The sequence below is a fragment of the Athene noctua genome, chromosome 4 (genome assembly GCF_965140245.1).
Source record: "Athene noctua chromosome 4, bAthNoc1.hap1.1, whole genome shotgun sequence".
Classification (NCBI taxonomy): domain Eukaryota; kingdom Metazoa; phylum Chordata; class Aves; order Strigiformes; family Strigidae; genus Athene; species Athene noctua.
Window position 1 is genome coordinate 31008233 of NC_134040.1, and position 23628 is coordinate 31031860.

The following is a 23628-nucleotide window of genomic DNA, read 5'->3' on the forward strand; positions in this document are numbered from 1 at the left end:
AGCTTAGTTGAAAGGTCTTCTTCCATACTTTTAGACTTGATTAGCATTATATAAAACAGCCATATCTGACTTGCTGCGTAACCAAAGTTGTGGTTATTCTTTATACAGCATCTAAAATTTCACACTCCATCAGCACATGTTCAAGCTATTTTATCTTGGCAATTAATTTATTATTTTTCAGAACACAGTGAAGCCTTGTTTTCAAGTCATTCATAACTTTATAAATCAGTCCTGCACATGAAACCATGCATCTGTGAACCGTAGAAAATCCTTGCACTCAGGCGATTAAGCTCCTGACACCTTTACTGATTAATAATCATGAAAAGAATAAGATCAGAAGCAAAATAAATGATCATTTAATAGAGAAACTCACAAAACAGCCCTTTAACTTACATATTCCATCATGTTATTCGTTTCACATTTCCTTTTGCTTAGTCTCCAATGCAAGCACAGCTAGACAAGGAGGAAAGAAAAAGAAGAAAAATGAGCTGTATTTTATTGCAGCACACAGACTAGCCCATTTGTCCACCTTTCATATTTTTCGTTCAACAAAAGCATCTGTTTCCATACTGTGCAATTCAAACTCCAACAGTACGAAGCTGCTCCCTGCGGCACTCACCTTGTGGTATAACCTATTGTTTTCCCATTCTAATAACTTCTCAATCGATCTTCGTGTCTGGAAGACAAATGAGAAAGAATTTTACTCTTGACTGGTTTTAGAAAAACTTTGTTTTGCAGCTGCTTTTGTGTGAAAAGGAGAGAGGTACAGGACAGTGACTGAGTACAGGGTGGTCTGTAGTACTATTAAAACTTCTCTGGTATTAAATAGTAACTGGAACAGAAACAACTTTTTATGCCACCCAAATAACTATCTTTAGCCATTTTGGAACAAAACCCGTTCATATATGTATTTTCCCATTCTTATAGCAGTTATAGCTTTAAAACCACAGAAATTTTGAAGTGATTTAAGCATAAAAGCAGGAACACTGCTCCCCCCAGTATCAGTGGTCCAAATGCACTGCTATGAAGGTCGGCATCTAAACTGACAAATGCTGCAAACTATTTTGCAATTCTGTAGGTCAAGTACAAATACATAATACTCTAAACAAACCAGAAATTTATTACTTTTATATCCAGATTTTAGAGACTGAAAACCAAATGCAGAAAGTTACAGTAAATTGCACAATGGATATTACTAAATCTGTGATTTGTATAAAGAGCAAACACAGTCCTCAGGATTCTAAAATGAAGTTTTACTGCCTATGTTGTCCACACTTGACACTTCAGATAGAGAATCCTGAAAGCTGTTCTGCACAGCTTTTTAAGATTATGCATGCTAGTATTAAAGGATATTCTGTGCTGTAAAGTTTCAGAGCATTTTGAATATAATTATTCAGTTATATTTACATTTGAGAAATACATTTTGACATTTATGGTCATTTGCCTGCCAGAATATATACTGCTTAGCTCTAAATGGGATTTGCTACTGACTATGAATAAAAAGAGGATAATTCATGATGCCAGGTGTTAAGATGAGACCAACAGAGCTGCAGGTGCAAAAGGACAGAGCAATGACAAGGATCAAATGCAACTTAGTGCAGCTGCAGCTTCCTTACAAGGCAGAGAGGGGTGAGGGGAAGGGATGAGAAAGCATCTTGCTGTTATTACTACAAACTCAAGTACTGTAAATGAACCTTAACAAATGAAACCAAATGCTATCATGAGAAACAAGAATGTCTGAGTAAAATAAAAATTAGACAAATTATTCATTTCCCACCAAACATTAACACCTTGGTTTTCAAACATTGGCTTCTCTCTAGTTTAATACCAAAGTGGTTGTGGGGAAACACATCTAAGCATGTACTGTGGTCACATGATTAAAAATTAGATCATTGCTATCTATGAGTAATCATTACACTGAATTTTTACTATGTTTATTTTAAAAAGCGTAAGTCAAGGAATTATCAGAAAGTGGATGTGCCAGTGACTAATTTATCACATCAATTGGGAATTGAGTATTTTGGGGGTTATTATTATTATGTTTTTAAAGACAGTGCCCTTTAACAATAATCAGTAGACCTCACTTGTTTCTTTGTAAAGATAGCCTTTTAGAGTCTGCTCTCCTTTTAAATGAAAATAGGGCAGCAGTTATGGTCACACTTTTGTTAATTTAGTTGCCAGTCAGCTCCAAATCAAAAGAAAATAAGGCTGCAGAGTGTAATTAACATTCAGTTCAGTCGTTTTGTCCCTTGTCTAGCCCCCAAGCTTTGTTAAAATTGCCATCTGAATGCTGAAGGCTGTAGGGAAATCGATTTGATTCTAATCGCACCATGAAAAGAACATGATCTAACTGCTTTCAGCCCTCCGTAAATCTGTACTAGGTCTTTAGCACAATGCAACTTCCAATTTAAAAAGCACTGAATGTCTCGTCAATGACTTTGTGAAGAAAAAAGAACAAGGAGCAGACATAAAAATTCCAATAGTTGTTTAAGCATTAAAGTTCATTTGCATCACAGCAAACCTGAAAAGGGCTGACCTCTCAAACCGCCTCTCAGGTCTATGAAGTTGTAGCCTTGACAAGCTCACATTGACAGAGCTCATTGACTCTGAAAGGCTACTCTATCAATGGTGAAAAATGGCAATAGGTTCTACTCTGAGCAGGCATCTGCCTGCCCACCCGCTGCTAAACCAATGGCAAAACTGATTCAAAACCTGAATCTACCTTGTAATCTTCCTTTCCAGGACCTTTTAATAATAGATTAAGATCACTACACAATTTAATTGCATTGTTTGCCCCAAAGAGTGTGAAAAACATCCAAGCTTTTCAAATTCCAATAAAATTACATATATATTACAATATACACATAAATAAGAAACTGATAGGTAGTTATGTACTATTAATAGGTTTATTTAAGTAAGCCAGTTTAAAGTCATTTGACTAGCATGAGATAAAAACACATGCAGCCTCAAGACCACGATTATTATATTCCCAGAGCCTTAAATGCAATTCTTCCTGAAGTATAATGTGTGATAGCAATAGCTCCCAAATCATGTCGTATCATCAATACAGAAATGGTAATGAAAATTACACTGTAAAATATTTCTCCAAACCTCAGAGCTCAGAATAAAAAGAAATGCATTAAACAGCATCACACAATTCACTATAGTAAGTTTTCTTCCTACTTGACAGGTGAAAAAAAGCACTTGCACGTGCAGCTTAATTAATCACTGCTCTTGACATCTCAATGATTTACAGTGAGGAGCAGGTGAGGATATACAAAACCAGAAAGGAACACTTGATTTGAGTGTAGCATTTCCAGCACACTAGGATGACAAGCTTATATATTCTATCAATGGCGTACAGAAAAACCCATACAGCAAATTATTTGTTAGCCACAACAAAAGCACAAATTAAGTGGAAGAGAGACTTGCTTATTAGGAAGATTTAATACTATCCAGCTTTTAAATTTTTTTTCTTAAAAAAACCAATCCAATATTTGAGTAAAGCTAAAACTGCAATTCAAGTACGCTTTTTAGCATACCAATGATAAGAAAGCATGCCTTGTAACATACTCCATGAAAAAAGCAGAGATAGTCTTTAATGTTATTGACACAATTCTGTGAAATAGACTTCTTCAATCAATGATCTAGATGCCACATATAATGAAACATTCCAGAAAAATAACTAATTCTTTAAAGATATTAATGTTTGACAGTGTCTTTTCAAAAATCAGACTAGTAAAAAAGCCCAACTCAGAAAACACTTTCACCAATGCTTATTGCTCCCAATTAAGTAAAATAAAGTTTTGCCCTTCAACATGTAAGTAAAAAAAATAGGAAGACTGAGTATGAACTTTTCGTGCAGAAACAAAACAGTATTGAATACAACTAGTGTGTTACCTCTATTACCAACTGCAAGACTTTGCTGATATGTCTTTACAGTGCCTAGTGAAGTTAGCTTACAATTCCAGATGCAGTTATGATCTTGACTGGGAGGCTGTGCAGCCACAGGGTCCCCTCTTGCAGTGCATGACCTGGAACATGCACCTACACTAGACTGTATTAGTGAATGAGCCAAAGCCCCCTCAACTCCTGCTGTAAATCAGTGAATGACTGATACAATATTAAACAAAAGAACTTACACGACTCCTAAAATGGTGCTAATTTGAGTACCTCCCTTTGTCTTCATTTAAGTGGGGAAGCAACAGGGACAGTAACACAATCCTCTACTACCAGTTTTATTCATAGTTGTCTGGGAACAACAGAAGAATCTCCCACTACATGCATTTGATCTTTGACTTTTCATCTGAAGACTCCCAAACATATGTAAACGTAGTGCAACATTAGTCCAATAAATAGCATGAGGAGATTTTCAGATTCCTTCATATAAAACTTTACCCCAATAAACTATTAATAATTTTGAATATTACCTCGAAAAAATATACTTTATTCTTAAATTTCAAAATACAAAGAGGACAGCGCAGATTTTTGTTTATTTTCATACGGTCAGAATTTGTATTACACCCCACAGAAGAAAGGCAAAGGATCCTACCTATCAGAGGTCTGAACTATACCATCTCCACTCAAAGACAGAAATGATAGAAGCAGGAATTTCTGTTCATTCTCCAAAGACATACCTGACTACAAAATTTACACCCAAGTAATTGAGTTATCAGCACAAACAATGAAATATAAAGTTAGATGATAACTCAATCACATAACTGTACACTCACTTTCAACATGCCAGGACATTCCCCAAGTCAATTTTGAGGCCCATATTGGTGCCATGAAAATATGAAAGCTGTACCTGGAACACGCATAACTGAATTACATATCTCTATCTACATTGAGAAAGTACCCACCTTGAACACTGTATCACAAATAAACCCTCTATAAACTGTAAATTGGTACGATTCCCATCTTACTGAGGAATTTTTATTTGTGAAGGGAAATGATGACAGAGGTAAAACCTGAGTTGATTTCAGATCCTGACATTTTGAAATACCTGCTTCAGCATGTACAGTAATTTGAAAAGGTGTCTGTTCAGGCACATAGGTGTATCATCTTTCCTACTAGTATCTAGGATATTTCTTTACTAGAGACTATTGTAAGGCCGCTCATCCCGGAAGTCACTGCAGCATCTATGCAAGGAAACGAGTGAAACCCATACTACATGGACTGAAGAGTATCTGGAAATAAATGTAGCATTCTGGTGCTTTTTGTACGATCTTGAAATAACTACCTTGTCCAACAGGATTCCTATTGCTGCATCTTGTCTTGCCTTACAGAGGATTCTGGGCAGAAAGTAAGCCCAGACCAAAGGACCAAACAAAGCTTCTGATCAGGCAAAAAGTAATTTAATCCACAGAATTCTGGAGAGGAAGAACTGACAACACCAAGCTGACCTCAGGGAACTTCCTGTTCTAAAAGACAGCCCTGAGGATATTGTCCCATATCCTCACACAATCCATAAACTGACCTAATTTGTCTAGATCCCAACCCTGGGTTGGTACATCACAGGGAGATGAATTTCAAGCTTAATGAATCAACTGCTTTCTGGAAAGGTCTCTTCCACCATATTGTCTGCTGATAGAGAGAGCAGCATTATTTGACATTACTGCATGTAACAGTTTTTAATATGTAAGCCAAAGATGACTGATTCCTCAGAGACTCTGATTACCTTGATTTTCAAACTCCTAGACTCTTTAAGAAAGCACTAAAACTGAAATGCATGGAGAGTAGAGAAGGTGTACAGAAACTAACACCCTGTGTACATTATCCAGGAGTACAATGGAGAACATCTTACAGTATTATCATCAACATATTAACTGATAAGACACTGGATGAGTATTTTCCGAAATCATCTTGGTCCGCAGTAGAAACACATGGCAGAAATTACCAAGTAAAGTTCCTAAAAGTTGATTACAAAGGTCTTATATAAATTTCTTCTCAAATATAAACAATCCAAAAGACTCAAGATTCTAACTTGTTATTTTAGCCATTGGATATTTTAACTGTCCCAGAAAAGCTAAGTCACCAAATAAGTGCAGCTCGCTACTTCCTGTAATGAGGTGCAGCAACTAGAGCCAACCATTGTGGAAACTTCATACTATGGAGAAGCTTTGTAGAATAAATGGTCTTGACCTTGGCAAAATTAACACACTTCCCTTAAGAATGCCTGAGATGTGGAAAAACACATTTCACAGACAGACAGATGTTGAACTGATCCATGAAGCATCACAATTATAACTAACATTATTACTTGAATTTGTAAATAAAGATTTTAACACTTTTATTCTAGGAATAAATTCTACTTCTGATTCTCTGTCATTATAAGGAAAGAAAAAACATGAAGCTCTGTTCCCTCCAAACAAATTATTCAAATCTGGACATGAAAATCTAAAGCATCCACCTCCTGCTGAAGGATATTCTCACAGGAAGTGCCACAGAAAATGAAGACTTAAGACGGTATTGACAATAACAGGGATGAAAATAGGATTGAATCTCCACCAAATAGCTCATCCAGTGTCATCCACTGTGGGAAATTATAAACTGAACATGGATGAAAATTCCACCTCCATGATGTCTTTTAAGGTTACAGAGATGTTAATTTAGGTCTCTGTCATTTATTTCCAAAATATCCAGTAGTATGCTATGGAACATAGTTCAAGGCCAGTGCAGGTGGAAAAATTAAAGAATCTCAAGTTACAGCTCTACTAGGAAATGAAACTGTGCCCAGAAACATTCCCATTCACTTGAAGCCAGCTGGCAGGGAACAACTTACATCTATATCAGTAAGTTTTCATAACCTCCGAACCACTCATAGTGCCTGGAGCATTCTGACAATGCCTAGGAATTGTTACACAACACAAGTCTGCCAGGGACCTCTGTAAATTTTAATTTCTCACAAATTATAAAGTGCCAATTCCTAGGAACACTCCCAGGTCTAATTTATTAGTATGTAGGAAGCCTTTGACTCCTGCTGTTAGGAGTGTCTAAGGGCAGGGGCCAAGAATGGAAGAGAAGTTACATGGCCAGAAAGACTGAAAAGCAGCACAACTTAACAAAGTGTCTCTAGAAGGCCCTGCAAAATCCAACGCTACGCTAGTGTGCATGCTGAAGAGAATGATCCCTCTGAAAGGGACAGCCTCTACAGTGCCTTGTCCATCTAGGACTGAACCAGAAAATTACAGAATCCCAAATAGGTTGATCCTGTAGCTAGATAACCAATTTAGAAAAAATAAATCTGGCTACTTAAAAAAAAAATAATCACCATCATCATTATTGTTCCAAATTCAGTAATTTATTCCAAAATTCAGCAAAAAATTTTTATGAGAAACAAAATTAAAAGTATGTAGCCACTTTCCACTTTACATGTATATTTGGTACAGTAGAAGACTTATCAACTTCTTCAGTCTTCTCTTTTGTAGAACTTCCCCCCCAATCCTCCCAACTGTTTTGTCATCAATGTTTCTTGAACTACTTTTTTTTTTGTTAAACAAGTTACTTCATTTTTACATAGTGCTTGAGTTACTGAGAATGCTTCACTTAAACAGAAAATAATGTTTTACTCTGGTTTCTTTCATAAAATGAAAGAGTGAACACATCCCAGAGCAAGACTACTTTAAGAAAAAGCAAAAGAAGCACAGAAGTGGCACAACCTCACATCTACAGCAGCAGCCCATTCTAGTTTTATGTTTGCTTTACAGTAACACTTATTTTAGTTTTGCCATAGGAATTTCAGATAATTTTGCATTCTAATTCTTTCCTCAGTGTTTGCATATGCTCCCTATTTGGCATCATCTACAGGCTGCTAAAGACAGAATCCTAAAAATGACCCTTCCTAATCTCATTTCCAAATCTGACAACTAGAGAGGCCATTTTTAGCATGCTCTTTCAGAATAGGTCTGTGCAAATTTCAACTAGCTCACATTATTTTTTTCAGCAACATGCCAAAATGCGTATGAAAAACAATACAAAAAGCAATATTAAAACCAAGTCACTGCATCATGTATGGCTCCCTCTATATACCTTAACCATCCCAATGTAAGAGGCACTATAACATGGAAATGTTAATCCTACATGTATTATTTTGATTAATATTAGACTGTTCAGCAATATAATTCTAATTACAAATGGAATTAAATTTTAAATAGCTTTTAGAATATTCACTATAGAAACCAAAGATACATTCTGCTTTTAAGATTAACATAAAGCCTATTAAAAACACATGAAATCACAAAGTTCACTTCAGAATATGTATTTCTGAAATACTAAAGGATTTCCATTTGACCTAGAAAGAAATAAGTATTTTGTGATTTACTTGTATTTGTAAGTATTCTTCATGCCAATCTTATTACCCGGCCCCACAATCAGGTTTGCTAAGAGACATGGCAGAACTATCTGCTCCCACACCTTGTCATGCACCAACTCACTACTCTACCCTTTAGAAAAGCACATGAACACCTGATAAACCTTTGCAGGGTTCCCTAAAGGAAATAAAATTTGATTTCAGAGATAGGAAAAAAAAAAAACAAACAGAGCACTATATACATGATGATTGCACATTTATAGTGTTCTGCAGGCTTTGCCACCAAGTTCAGTATGTGGAAGACATGACTCTTCTGACCAAAACTGTAGTGAACAATTTTTAAAGAAAAATATACCAGGTCTGAATCTTCTGATTTTTTTAAAGTTTTTGTTTCATAGCTAGTAGTAAAAAAATAGATTATTTTAAAGACCTCTGAATATATCTGATACATACAAGCTCTACTTTAAAAAAGTTTTACTAAGCTTACAAAAGTCAATATAGAGATCACATTTGTTCTGGTTAGAATAAACATAATAAATACATTACAATTGTAAAGATTCTTCCAAATGGAATTACAATGTAAATTGTCACAACAGAGACCTCAAAAACAAGGCACCTTCCATCTTATGTAGTTGCCTTGAGGAACTGCTTGGAAAAGCATTATGGTATTAGAGTATCTCCAGTGCTAAGCCCCTGGCAGATAGGCAGAGGAGAAAAATATGTATTTTCTTCAGTTTTGAAAATAAATATAATGTATTCATAGGTTCAATAAACTGAGCTAATGTATTTTAACATCAGTATCATCCACTGACAAGCAAGACCACTGTATTTAAGAAAATTCATTCCAACGCCTCCACCACATATTTAATTTAATCAATACTTTGGAAGTTGTAATTAGCTTATGTTTATACAGCACTCTGAAGATGTAAACTGCTACGTAATGACGAGGCTTAAGCAGCATTCATCAGCTTTGTGTGAATTCACAAACAAATAAGTAGCTCTTGGAAGTATTAGTATAGATCGCTATTAAATATCTCATTCTATTCATTTTAAGAGATTGCCCATGAACCTTCTGAAACATGCAATTTACACGTACAATACCAGCTTTTAAGAAATCTTTCAGTACTGCAATTCTATCAACTTTCATTGTTACCATTTCTGTTGAAATTATTTATCCTATTTACACATTGGGAACTACAGCATTTAGTTAACACTGAAAATGAGGGTCAATTCATTTGAAAAAGTGGCTTCAAATGGGCACCTCAGCCTGTAGTGCTTTTTGAATTATAATTCACTATTGTCATTCTTTTCATTTAAAGAACAATAACTTAAAGACTTAATGTTCATTTGTACAATCTGGAACTTGTCCCAGAAAGGATGGTACAATCTATAAGTAAAACTGCTGAAGATCACTGACGATCTAGACCTGCAAATGAGGGACTGTATTTCCTGTAACTTTCTTGCAGCTTTTATTCATTAAAACTGAATCAAGACCACATAAAAGGAGAGAGGCAATAAGATACTGAATCAAATTAAACATTTATTCTACCGGTGAACAGCAGCAGGCTTTTTCTCAAATACCTCAATGCAAAAGAAGAAAGAAAACAATACTGTACAAAGTCTTCCAAAACTAGCACTGAAAAGAAAAATACAGTGAAGGGAAAGCTTTCATGGCAATGAAATACATTAAAGTGATATAATTAACAATTAAGCTTACAAATGTCTGACTTAAATTCATAGTTTGAAGCACCTGCTGATTTAAGCAAACCCATAACTTTTTTTACTGCATAAAAATAAGCATATACTCCCATTATACACAAACTTTTAATAACTGTAATTTCAAAAATCTTATTTACATTTGTGCTAACACTCCACTAGAATTTAAAAAGTCAATGAAAGACAGTAAAAATACAGAATACAGAGAAAGATTAAAAGAACTATTGTAACTTCACAAACTCTGAAGCTGCAGCTTCCATTTAGTCTATATGAACCTTAAAAAAATGTTTCTCTGAAAAACAGCTGCAAAGTATACCGGCAATTTAAGAGCAGGGTAGATTGATTCAGCCTCATTAATCAGTAATTTCTTAATTGGTCATTCTGAGAAAAGCTACTTTTCTGTATTAAAAGCAATTGTACAGTTGAATCTTTCTTTCATTTAATAAAATCCTTGAGAAACACTCCCACTTGTTAGCTCACTGTATATGCAATTCAACAAAACAAATGTTAGTCTTCTATTGCAATAGAAAAGGGCAAAGATGAAGGCTGATATATTTTTATTATGCAATTAAAATATTCTACACAAATTTCAGTTCTATGTGGGAACACTCCCATCCTGCTTTCAGAAATCAAATTCTCTAATTATGTGGTCTTGGGAGTCTTTTGTGATCACCACAGCAAAGGCCAGTTCCAAGTAACTGTCCTTTTGCTAGGAATCACTCAGAACAGGACTGAATTAGCAAAGCTCTCTGGGTAACTCTTCTCAGACAAGTGCAGGTACTGTAAAATAAGTAACCTTTTATCGCTGTTCATTTGTTGGAATTGTTTTACATTATGAGTGCCAGTGAGAAAGAATCCATTGTATCTAAAAGTTGAAGGGAAGAAACAGACACATGACATCCTGGATCCCCGTTTCCTCAGTAAGTGAATTCTGGCTGTTGTGACTACACCTATGGCTGGAGTCCGACCCATGAAAGTAGATCTGAAGAAGTCACAGCATAGAAGATCATCTGATCAACACAACCCTCTTCCAAGTCAGATACAAGCAGTACAAGTGTTCAAATGTAAGTGATTACTTTATACTGAATACATCAGTCTGCTATGTATCAGCAACTGTGGCACTAGCAGCAAACCAAAATAGTCTATGGATTTAAATTTTGGAAAAATATGAAGATGCTTCTTGTCACAGTTCTACTGTGATCCACTGATCAAATTACAGATTGCAACCTAGATGAACCAGTTTGCATTTACAAGTGCTGTCAATTTGCTGAGCAGCTCCAGGTAATTCACATCATGCACTGTCTCTCACTTTCCCCACTTCAAGGAAAATACATATGATTAGTTTCCTGTACTTGTCATAGCACTTTGACATAAACTGATGGAAAGTCTTGCATAAAAGAAATCTTACAATCTTGGGGATACAAATCAGTACTGAATTCCGGGTACAAAACCTGTAGTTCCAGGTAAGAGGAATTTAAAGGATTTAAAATAACTGTGTACTTTTCCAATCTGGGTCTACCAAGTGATAAAATTGAATCCACCCATACCTATTCAAGCAACATAAATGGCAGTAACTTTTCACTGCTTTTCTGTGAGTAGTAGCCCTGACTAGAATCACTACAACTACTTCTGCTTCTTTCCTATACTAGAATTTCCAAGTAGGTCCTCAAAAACATTCCATAGCTTTCCTCCTCACCTCTTCTAGCAGAAAAGTAGTCTTAACCAGACAGGTCCAGGATTAAGAGTTACAGTTTGGGAAAGCATATTGTCCCTTTCAATTTGTCTTTAAGAACACAAGTTAATTAATTCTTCTCTATCTTATAATCTTCAGATGCCCAACCAACACCAAGTTCTTGGTTTCCTGATGGACAATCCTCTAAGCAGACGTCCATTTGCTGAGCTGCTGACATGGACAAATGATGCTGTCACAAGATCTGAAGTCTCTAGATTGACTTAAACAATTTTCATTTTCGAGTAATAATCAAACTGCCTAAACACAGGCATTCAGTGCCATCAGTGTGTAGCACCACGGTGCCATCCACAGTGACACAAGATACTGTGTTTAGGCAGCTGAGTCCTAACCCAAATTTCACTAATGCTGGACATCCAAGCTTGAGCCCAAGTCACCCAATCTTAAGTGCAAAAAACGGTGTGAAGGTCTTTAAATGTCTCCTGGTACCAGCTTTAACAGGAAAAATGCAACATTTACTGACAGTCTGGGACACATTTCTAGGATGACTTCAAAAACTTCAACCCAAGTTTCTGTCCTTGCTCCTGCTGTTCATTCTCTGAGCCTATTCTGTCTTTATGCAGTCTGTATATGACAGCAACAATTACACTACTAACCTCTTTCCAGCCTCCTCTGAACAGAGTATCCATGATTTTTTTTTCAGATTTATCCTTCTGGAAGGAAGCTTATCTTAACTCCTATCCCATGTAAGCTTTAATGGAAGTGCTACTCTAAGTAGCTAAGAAGCACTGCTGCCTCACTGGGTTTCCACATAGAAACTCCTTCCTCTGCTTCAAACTCTGTTTTCTGGCTCCAGATGCTACAAGCCCTTGCCTTTTTTTCAACTTTGTTTAACAATGTACAAAAAATTGATTACTTGTGACTTCTAGTAATAGATTAAGAGGCCCCAGTTTAGCAGATGAGGGTTTGTGGCATCAGCCTCTACCATGTTACATCCTGCTATCATTTCCTGCTACAACAGCACATTATGTGAGAAAAATGGGTCAAACTGACAAGCACCAGAAGCTTTCTCCTTTTTAAGTTGAACATGGACAGTAGCAATGCAAGCTTCCCTTGTGTTTGTAACAAACAGGGCCAGGTCTAGAATGGTAAAAGGTCATCTTCTCTGCAAGTTCATTATGTCACCAACTTACCTGTACAAACAATCAGCAAATTCTGATTTCTCGTAACAGACTTTCAGGATATGGATACACAATCCAAGGAGGCTTAGCAGTTTGTGACAGCTTTAAGACTGAAAATCTGAGGCTTGCTGTAATTCACACTGACGTCAACATTTTTCTTTTCTCCTCCACAGACTCCAACGTTACTAGGAAGCTTTTCTACCTTATTCTGTATATAATTAAAACCAGCCTTAAGTAATCTCTCAAAGGGACTAAGCATTAAGATCTTAACACAGAAAGGTAGACAATACAAAAATAAGTACAGGTGATCAGTGTACTATGATCAGTGTTCATCCTATAACTATTATTTTTAGAATGCATTGATTTGCTGACTCTAAAATGAGGAATTCTATAAAGATAATCATGATGTGTGCAATTCAGTATGCTGAACAATTTGTATCCTTAAGAGGTATTACACAAGAGAGAATATACACAAGCTTTGCCATGAAATGGAAATACGACGAGTACTAATAGTGAAACAGGACTAGACAAAGACGAATTTTTACACACATGGAAACAGAAGAGATGGAAGGGTAGCCTAATTAACTGCACTGAGGGAAAGGAAGTGAACAGGCATGTGCAATGAATGAGCTTCTGTTGTGAACAGTACACTAAGTGTCAAGTGTACACAGACAAAACACTACTCTGCAATTCTTAATGTAAAAAAATATCTTACTCATCTACAGCTTGGAAGGAAAATCCAAAAAGAAAAATCAATTATCTTTTTTTAAAATTGCCTTTGTAAACCAAAACATTTAGCTATTTGGGCCACAGTGTAATGCGAAGCTCCTCAAAACAAACTGCCACTCAATCACTGCCAAATTCTGATAATCCCAAAGTGTATCTCAGAAAGATGCAACTACTATATATTGTTGAAGTAACTTTCAACACGTAAGTGCTGTACAGTACATAGCTCTAGCAGAGCCATTCAGCTATACTACCACTCATTGAGTTACAAGCTCAAAGTTCGGACTGGTGTCTGTTGTAACTTTAGCTAGTATGGCAGACAACTGATATCAAAATACATGAAATCAAACCAATTTAAGTAAATTGTAACACAGAATTTTTAAATGTGGGGGAGGAGAAAAAACCCAAACAACAAAATGAGAACAAACCCAGTACAATTCTATAAAAATTATATGAACAGTTCAACTTACTCTTTTACTGAGGCAGATAACTGGCCACATACTACAACCTAAAGTGCAGCAGCAGCAAAGGCATCCACATAGTAGCCATCGTACATTAACTGGAAGGTTCTTCTTAAGACAACTGTTAACTCTACTGATGCTGGCTTTAAATTCTTCGGGTGCAACCTATAAGAGGGAAAGAAAACCCAACAAAACACAAACTAGTACCACAGCAGTGTGATCTATTACTCTTACGATGGTCTACACCTGGAACTCTTGTTTTTGTAATAAAATCTTGACTAATTCCAAATTTCTATTCACAAATATTTACCTTTCCAGTTAAAGATGAAGGAAATTCTGCTTCAAATTTGTTGCTTAGTCCAAACCTGCAAAAACAAGATGAAGATCATACCAAAATTATAAATAACACAAGTTACAAGCACATCATAATACTCTCAGGGTTTGTATCACAACAGCATTAATTTCATGAAAAAAAAAAAAAACCTTGTTATTAGGATAATTCTAGAAATTACTTCTAACAGACAAAAGCACACCATTGTTCACAGTTTGAAATCCATCTTGCCTATAGTCTCTTCTTAAAGTTCTGTTGATACTGTTGACTCTTCCCCAAACTTGGCAAAATCTTTATAAGCAATAGAGGCAAGTGTGAAAAGTGAAGTACTTAAGGGGAGAAGGGAAGTAAGTTCAGTACGCAGTTTTAATTACCCCCTCTCCTCTACCAGTACAGGTGTATCTTGAATAAAAGCTCATCCAGTACTATTCCACTGAGGTCCTGCGAGATAACTGTTCTGAGCATAAAAATGGAATCAATACCAGCATGTTTATTCAGAAAAAAAATACACTAGTAAGTTTCAGAACACAAAATACAACCTAACAAAACATGAATTATATCTAATTTGAAAGAAATGTAACAATTACGAATGTATAAAGCTATAAAACAGTTTGAGATGAGCTGGAGTTACCCACTATTCTGGGTTTCAGATCTAAAGATTAGAAGAGTTTCGTGTTGTCTATAAAAAAAATTGTTTTCTATTTTAGTTGATGGGTTGGGTTCAAGAATGGATGAACCTCAAAGAAAATTTGAATGTTTTCTGGCATCTGGTCTAGGCAATAACTTCTAATAGGGACTATACTGTCTAACAAAGTCATTAATAAAACCATTTGACTGGCTACTAATTTGGTAAACAGCAGTCAGTGTAAAATGTACGTTGTAATTAACAACCTTCTGAATATAAAACAAAGCAGTCTTATTACCAGCTACTACACAAATTGAAAATTAAACTCAAGACTTGAATATTGGCAGTAAGACCTATCACACATTGCTCAGTTGTATGCAGAAAAACTCACCTGAGCCTTGACAGCTGAAGATTTTAAAGACATAACTTGCTTTGACAGTATGTTTATTGAGCAGCTAGGTATTTTTCAGGGTTTTGTGTTTTGTTTTTTTTCTTCCTGAACTAAATGATCTGCATGCCAATGGAGAACTTTGTCCAAGTAATCAAACAGGCAGTTAAGTGCTGTACCAGTGGTGACCTACTGTGGAAGAACCTCACAAAATCCAGTGGACAAAAGGTGGCAGATGAGCTTCTACATAGATAAATAAAAGGTCAGGAATCTTGGGAAAGTTAAACTGTGCTTACATGACGCTCAACCAAAGTTTGGCATCTACAGCTCAAGAGAGAGATCTTTTATCACCATTCATGATTCTCTTAAATACAAGCTCAATGCAAGCAGCAGCTGCCAGAAATAGCAGTAAAATACTGGGCACCACTAAGAAGGTGATTAAGAAGAACACAGGGCATCATTTTGACTCTCCATAAAACCCTCATATACCCAAATATTCAGTACTGGTTGCGGTTCTGGCATCCACATTTCATGAAGAACTTGTGGAGTTAAGAGAAAGCAGAGAGAATAAAGACTAATATAATTAATGGAATAAAGCAGCTGCCTTAGGAGACCAATAAGGCTGACATTAACTTGGAAAAGAGAAGGCTGAGGTGGCATATGATCAAAGTGCAAAGATTCAAGGAGGCAATGGATAAGGTGGATGATTAACTGTTAATCACCAAATCCCACAACAGAGAGCAGTCACTGAAACTAGTCAGAGATTGGTTTAAAACATGAAAGAAAGTGCTTCTTTAAGCTGCAAGTAGCAAAATTTTGGGCTTGTTTCCACTTGAGATTAGTGACACAGACTGTACAGCAGATCTGCAGCGAGATTACACAAGTTCCCTGACAAACAGACACTAAAGATGATGTTGAAGCATACATCACCTCACACAACTGCAGATGCCAAAGAATACAGGGAGAATGGACATGAGGAACAGTTAGACTTGCATGCAACCTGCACGTAGCAATGCCTGTTGCCACAGTTTGCAACAGCACTCTGGGCTAGTTTACAAATTTGATGCTGTAGGTGATTTTTACATGCGGTCTTAAGGAAAAGTAAACAAGTCATCTCCCTATCACTGACTGCAGGCAGTAGAACCATAGAATGATTTAGGTTGGAAGGGACCAAAGACCATCAAGTCCAACCCCTCTATCACTAGACCAGGTTGCTCAAAGCCCCATCCAAATGGACCTTGAACACTTCCAATAATGGGGCATCCACAACTTCTCTGGGCAACCTGTTCCAGTTCTTACCACCCTCACTGTAAAAAAACGTCTTCCTTCTAGCCAACGTAAACCTATGCTCTTTCTGTTTAAAACCATTGCCCCTTGCCCTGTCACTACAGGCCCTGGTAAAAAAAAAAAAATATATATATGTCCATCTTTCTTATAAGCCTCCTCTATATATTGAAAGACCACAGTAAGGTCTCCCTGGAGATCTTACTTACACATAACTTACAAATATTCAAATATGCTAGGTAATTAGAACAGTAGCTCTGTCACTCCTACAAATCCCTGAAAACCGGTGAAGTAACAAATGAAAATTGTTAACCAGAGAAATATATGGCAAGTTTACCACTTTAACAAAGAACAAAGAAAACTATACTTACTGGAGACATACCTCTGCCACTGAAAATCCTGTTGAATACTCCATGACAGGAGGACCATCCACCCTTTCCCCAAAATCCTGAGTGAACCCAAGTGCTGAGGCAAAAGTTATGTATGTCAAAAAGAAGTGTCATGCCCTATCAGGTAAACTATGTAAAATTGCCAGTAGGTTGAAGTGGAAACCAAAGCCTGAAAAAAATCCATTGAATGATAATATAATACACTTCATAAGCAGCCAAGCCTAGAGAAGGACTCAAAGCTCAAGATACACAGCTGCCATCAGAAGCCTCAAAACTAAAAGGTAACACCACTTCACCACATAATTAATTAATCAAATCAGACAAATGTCTAATGAGATGTCTCTTCAAAGAATGATCTTCATGTAATTGATGCTTCAGCATCCAGAAGAGATTTACTATGAATAATGGAATTAAATATAAATTTGAGCAATAATGGAGTGGCCAACTACAAGGATAATTCAGTCCAAAGCAGCTCTTGTTGAAAGAACTAAAAAGAATCTGAGCCTCTGACCAAGAGATAAGACAATTTCAGCTGTCGCTCTACCCAGAACACTAAGGAAGCCCTTTACTTTGAGGCACAAGCAGGTAAGTCAAAGGCACAAGGTAGTCTCCCAGCTCTCAGTTAAGTCACAAAAAGAAATAACTGCAGGGCAAGCTCTGCTCAGTCTTATGCTGAAGACTGGCTGGGAAATCGGCAAGACAGAAACAAGGCACTTTTTTGTGAATGCATAATCCTGAAGTATTTAAATGTTGACAGCTTCATCAAACACAAGGAAATACTCATGGAGATCACAAAAGCCATGTCCAGCAAAGACAACCCTACTGGAAAAGCTCTAGAGGTATCTGAATTTACAAACACACTGAGGCAGTGAGGCACAAACTTCTGACCAATACAGTTACACTCTGGTGAAGTTATAAGCAAATGAAACTGAGACTCCGTACTCAACACTTGTGGCAACGTTTAATACATGGTGGAATAGCAAAAGAAACATCGAAGCCAACTCAACCAGCTACCAACATCATTCTAAGATTGCCATATTACAGTTTTGCCACCATACTCGGCAGTAGAGAGGAGTAACTCCATACATTTAGAATGTTTGGTAAGTAATTATGTGATCTCAGTATTATCACTCTTGATTGCAAGATGCAATTTGGAAATTAAAATATTAGAAACTCCACAGAACACTATTTCACATTCACTGTAAAGACACAACAGCTCTGACGAAGAGGTATCAAAAAGTGTCTCAAAATCAAACACTGGAAATCAATATTTTGGAGATGTATTTCCTCAGACAGCTGTACTCATATAGCACTAGATTTGTTTTGTTCAATACTCCATCTTCAGCAACACGTACTCTTCTCTGCTTACTTTCCCCTTCTACATCATGTCTTCAACAGATTCATGCTCACCTCATGCATGAGTACTTTCTTTAACCTTCCTGGGACCTGAAAAAGTGTTTCTTGAACATGACTCTGCTTGAAAGGTTCAGCTGAGTTCCTGCCCTAGTGTACAGTGCAGAAAGAAATGGTGAGAGGTGGAAACTTCAAAGTACAGCAGTTTACAGAATAGGACACAGTCAACCTGCAACCTTTTCTCACCTTACAACTCAGATCTTCCCAACACGTAAAACTGACACATGCTATCTTCTTCCTCTTTGTCTTCTCTTACAGGGATACTAAACCATTTTTTTCACTGCTCTTAACCATACTCTTTAGTTCCACATGTTCACAACCCTTAACAAATAAATATATATTCCACAAATCTTAACATTATCTATCCATAGTTCTCACATAGCCCTGTTTCCACTCATATGTCCTTGATACAGAGTATATAAAAATGTATTAGCAGACTTACATTTAATATTAAATTAACTGACTTGGATGAAAATATATTTTGTAAGGTTTTTTTCCCCCTCCATACAGTTATCTTGCATCAACACACAATGCGCTAAGATGACAAACAGCACAGGAGGTCATTCACTAGCACATCACAACAGCTTTCCATCATTCCAGCACTGCAAAAGACTAATAAATCCAATATTACTAGCTAATACAGCCTCTTATATATAGACACATATGTCTCGATTGGTCAAGGAACAGGAAAGCACAGGAAAACAGTCACTGAAAAACACAGACATCTATCACAAATATTCTCTTTGCAATTTCAAACTCGTCATGTACCTCTCTTTGCACCCTAATGCAATTTTAGGAACAAGTATGAAATACCTTGGACTTTCAACTCAGTTGTAAGTAAAGTTCTATATTTTCTCAGCTTTCAAGTTTCCTGACATTAGGAGATATCACCTCGAGTTATCAGAAATCATGTCAAATACTACTCCTCACTACTGAGCTATCTAAACTCTGCTGGTGTGAAAACAGTTTATCTGAATACTTAAAAAACTATGTCAAAAAAGTGTTTAAGAATTGTAAGCAGCACACTCCAAATAGTGACTTTAAGAAGAAAATTAGTGCTAACCAAAAGCCTCACACCCTGGAAAGGCAAGGCCTTTGTATGTTTTATTTGGATAATATTTACCTGCTTTCTTTGAATTGCTTTTAACTACTCAGCTTAGAAAGGACTCTCACACGCTTCCACTGTCTGTTGGATGAAACCAAGTAATAGTGTCTTTCTGACATTAATCTGTAGTCATGGAAATGACATATTTCAAACTCAACATTATGACGACTATGTAAGATCAGAGAGGATATGACAACAGACAATGAAAAGAGAGCTTCTGTTTAAATACACACACAGTTGAAGCAGTCAGCAACTCTTTAAACTGCAGAGCCAGAGACAGATCAATCCAGTATTTGCTTAACTGCTGATATTTTTTCAGACCTTCAAAATGCATGCACGCTTTTATGCCAGGCAAGACTAGTTCATTATATACATAGGACTTGACCCAGTCCCTAAATCTGCCAAGTGAATGTTCTGACAGTGATCTAACTTTTAATAATAAGCTTCTCAATCAGTGACAAAAAAAGTTATAGGCTGTACAAAAGTAAAAGTAGCTGATGGTATTTAGTGAACTGTTCACACCTGGCATGATGAAAACAGATGAAAACCATTGCCTGATTTGAGGTACATGTCCCTATTTCATTGCTCATCCAAAACAAATATTTTAAGGAAGATCTTAAAGTAATAATGAGCTAGTGACCATTAATGAACAATTAATGAGGCGACCATTCTTCTTCAACCACAATGCTCTTACTAGTCACTGACACAATACACAAGCTTCCACACAATTCCACTAACAGGCCTCAATCTTGTCTTGCACAACCTACCTTCCACTACTGGAGAAGCAGCCAGTGTTTGTCTCCATTTCAGTTCTTTATATTTTTTATTCACTAATATGAAAACTATCTAATTGTGACTTTGCTCTGTTTACCAGAAATAGGCTAAGGCTACCAGCTTGTTTGTAGAGAAGTTATTGGATGTTTTTAACTTTTGTTCACATTAAACAGAGCGCTATGTTGTTCCTCTATGGGGCCTCCTTAGCCTGCTGCCCATCCACATCCTTCCAACCCTCCAAACCTCTCTCAGTCTATCATGCCTTACTTCCTGTTTTTAACCAGACAGCAAATGGCACAGCCCAGCTGTGAGTATCACTTAATGACAGCCAAGTATTAAAAGAGTAATGACACAAAATTACTCTAAATTTAAACCCCAAATTTCTGCACAGTTCAGTATGTGGAGATCAGTAGATTTCATGGGACTCAGAGCAACAGACTGTAATACCTTAAACTTTTACGCTTCTATTGCAAGCCTAGTCCTGCTGAACAGTAAATACTAAAAAAAAAAAAAAAAGTTTGTACTAATGCATTTTGTCTCCAGGTTATTTCGGCCTCTGAAACTGTACATCAGAACTGGCAACAACTACATTTCAGTAGACTGAGCCTGACAGAACTAGCTGAAGGAAAGATACCCTCCCCTGTTACATTATTGAGAAGTACTACACTAACTCATGGTCACTTGCTGCTAGACATCAGAGATACCAAACATTCACAAAACAAAACTCACAGTCATTCCCATGTTAAACACAGTGAAACAGCATATATCAATCACAACATAACGTGATTTAACTTGTACCCGATTCACGGACTCCCTTTCTTTCTTAAAAGTCCTCAGAGCTATATTAGCAGCCACATGCTAAGTGGGAATGGGTAACAGATACATGAACAACCCTAAGCAATAGTCCAGCCGGTCACGTGCTGGCACATACCTGTTATACGCAGGAACACAGGCACCTTACTTCCTGACAGCTCATCACTTCGAGCAAATACTTCACGTTCCTCTGCCAGTCCCCCCCCAGCCAGCCTCGTTTCCTCTGCGCCTCGTTAGAGGTTCGCACCCGCTTGCGAAGCCCAGGCGGCACCTGGCTGCCCGGCGGGGCCGGGGAAAGCACCCTCGCAGTCCCGCGGACGTCGGGGGAAGCGGGGGGAGGGAAAGCGGAAGCGGCCCGGTGCTCCCTCCGTCCACCTCCTCGACTTGCCCCAAGTTCCGAGCGCCGGCTCGGCGCCACCGGCCGCAGCCGCCCCCAGGCCCGGCACGCAGCCGCCCCCGTCCCGCCGCCCGGGCCTCCACCGCCCGCCCCGGCCGCGCAGGCCCCGGCGCGGCCCTTACACGGTGACATGGCCGGAGCCGTGCACCACCACGGGGTCGGGGGAGTACTTGAGGAGCTGCTCCTCCAGCGCCCGCTCCTCGTCCTCTTCCTCCTCGTAGATCTCGTCAAAGTCCGCCATGGCCGGGCCCGGGCGTCCGCTGAAAGAGAGGAGCCGGGGCAACGCGTCAGGGCCGGCCGCGGGGGCCGGCGGGAGGGGAACGGCGGGGACGCCCCGGTACCGGGGCGGGCGGCAGCGGAGCCGCGGCGAAGCGGCGGCGACAGCAGCTGAGGCGACGGCGGCGGCGGCTCCGGGCGAGGAAGCGCCCGTCACCCTCCGCGGGGGGAGGGGGCGAGGGGCGGGGCAGGAACAACAACAACAACATCCGGCCGCGGGGCCCGCCCCGCCTCCGCCCCGCCTCCGCCCCTCCCCGCCTCCGCCCCGCCCCGCCCACCCGCCGCACGGCGGGTGGGCGGGGCGGAGGCGGGGCGGGGCCGGGCGGGGCGGGGCGGGCGGTGCCGGCGCCCTCAGGGGCCAGCCTGGCTATGACCCTCAGTGGGCCTTTGCGTGGGGCTTTTTGTTGTGTTTGATTGAACCGGGTGTTTTCTTTCCCCTCGTTTTAGCCCCTTTCTGGGCATCCACGAAAACAGCCGAGGGGTTCGGGGCCCTGCTGTGAGCCTGCTGTTACGGGTCGCCCGTTGGGCCCTCTGGCTTAGTTCAGGGGGCCGTGAGGCAGCGGCCCCTAGCCAAGGCGGCCAATCTTCAGATAAAGGCTGGTGCCAGATGTTCGCGTGTCCCTTGGTGCCGTCGGTTCCTGGGTCTGTCATCCCTCCGGTGGCCTTTCAGCCCTCCATGGAAAACTCCACGCCGAGAGCATTGTTTGCGTGAAGTGCAGAGCAGACAAGCAACCAAACTGCAGAGGAATGGTCCTTTTTAGGGCTATATATAGGAAGGCTAACCAGAAAACCGTAAATATGAATGGGACTCTTGTCCTCTCTCTGCAGTTTTGGTATTTGTCATAACCAAAGCCTAAAGCAAAGGCTGAAAAATGCCAGTGCGAGCGTAATGGCCTTAGCAACAGGCAAGCTGTTGGCTGTTGTGATGACAGGGGAAGGCAGCACTGACATGGAATTTAGCAGTAGCAGGGTGACATTTTAAAAAGGGAGAGCAGATCGTTTTTATTTGACATAGTGAACCGTACACTTGCAGCAGTATTTAACATATAGATAACATCAGTTATAGGGTTCAGCCCCAAAAAGTCAAACTGTTTTGGGCTGAGTCTGCTTTTCATGAGTGTGAAGAGAATTTTATATTCCCCTTTTCTTTCCTAGTACTTTACTTGGTATATCTTAATTACAATAGTCCTTTTCTAATATTAGAGCATTTTTCCTCTGAAACCTGCAGTTCTTTTTTTCCTGTCTCATTACAGTATATATCAGCTTATTTTCTGAAAGACTGCCTTGCTGCTTAATCTCTGTTACTCACAAAGATCCTTGCAGTGTATTTCTCAGGAATAAAGTGTATACAAAGCTGTGATGGTGCTTACTGCTCTATGTAAAACCAGGGGAGAAGCAGCGTGGTTGCGAGACAGTCCATGACACTGTTTTAGCTGTAAAGGAAAAAACCAGCATCTCTTACTGCCACACTGGAGAACTGTGACAGTATTTCTGTCATGAGCTACTTCTAACAGGTTTCATTTCCAAAATAGAAGTATTCTGCAGAATAATAACACAAAATTCCCCTTAGTAATAGTTTGCTTTCATACTAGTATGCTTATATATGGGGCGCTTTTTTACCTAGTTACTGTTCTTGCATATGTGTCTCACACATAGCAATTGAATTTAGCAGGACTGATGACTCATTGCTTTTGTCTAACAGTCCTGAAATTGAGAAAATAGACCAAACTTAATACAGACAAAAGCAA

At 38.6% G+C, this 23628-nt stretch overlaps 1 protein-coding gene across 1 annotated transcript in view; it reads right to left on the bottom strand.

Annotated features, from left to right (window-relative positions):
* CHIC2 (cysteine rich hydrophobic domain 2) overlaps positions 1-21986 on the bottom strand; it is a 31307-nt gene extending 9321 nt beyond the window's left edge. Inside the window, exons 1-5 of the mRNA XM_074904827.1 lie at positions 21727-21986; positions 14396-14450; positions 14095-14250; positions 620-676; positions 394-453 (exon numbers count right to left, since the gene is read on the bottom strand). Of these exons, the coding sequence (XP_074760928.1) occupies positions 394-453; positions 620-676; positions 14095-14250; positions 14396-14450; positions 21727-21845 (447 nt within the window). The 5' untranslated portion in view covers positions 21846-21986. The remainder of the gene's footprint in view (positions 1-393; positions 454-619; positions 677-14094; positions 14251-14395; positions 14451-21726) is intronic.
* Positions 21987-23628: the final 1642 nt, after the last annotated feature.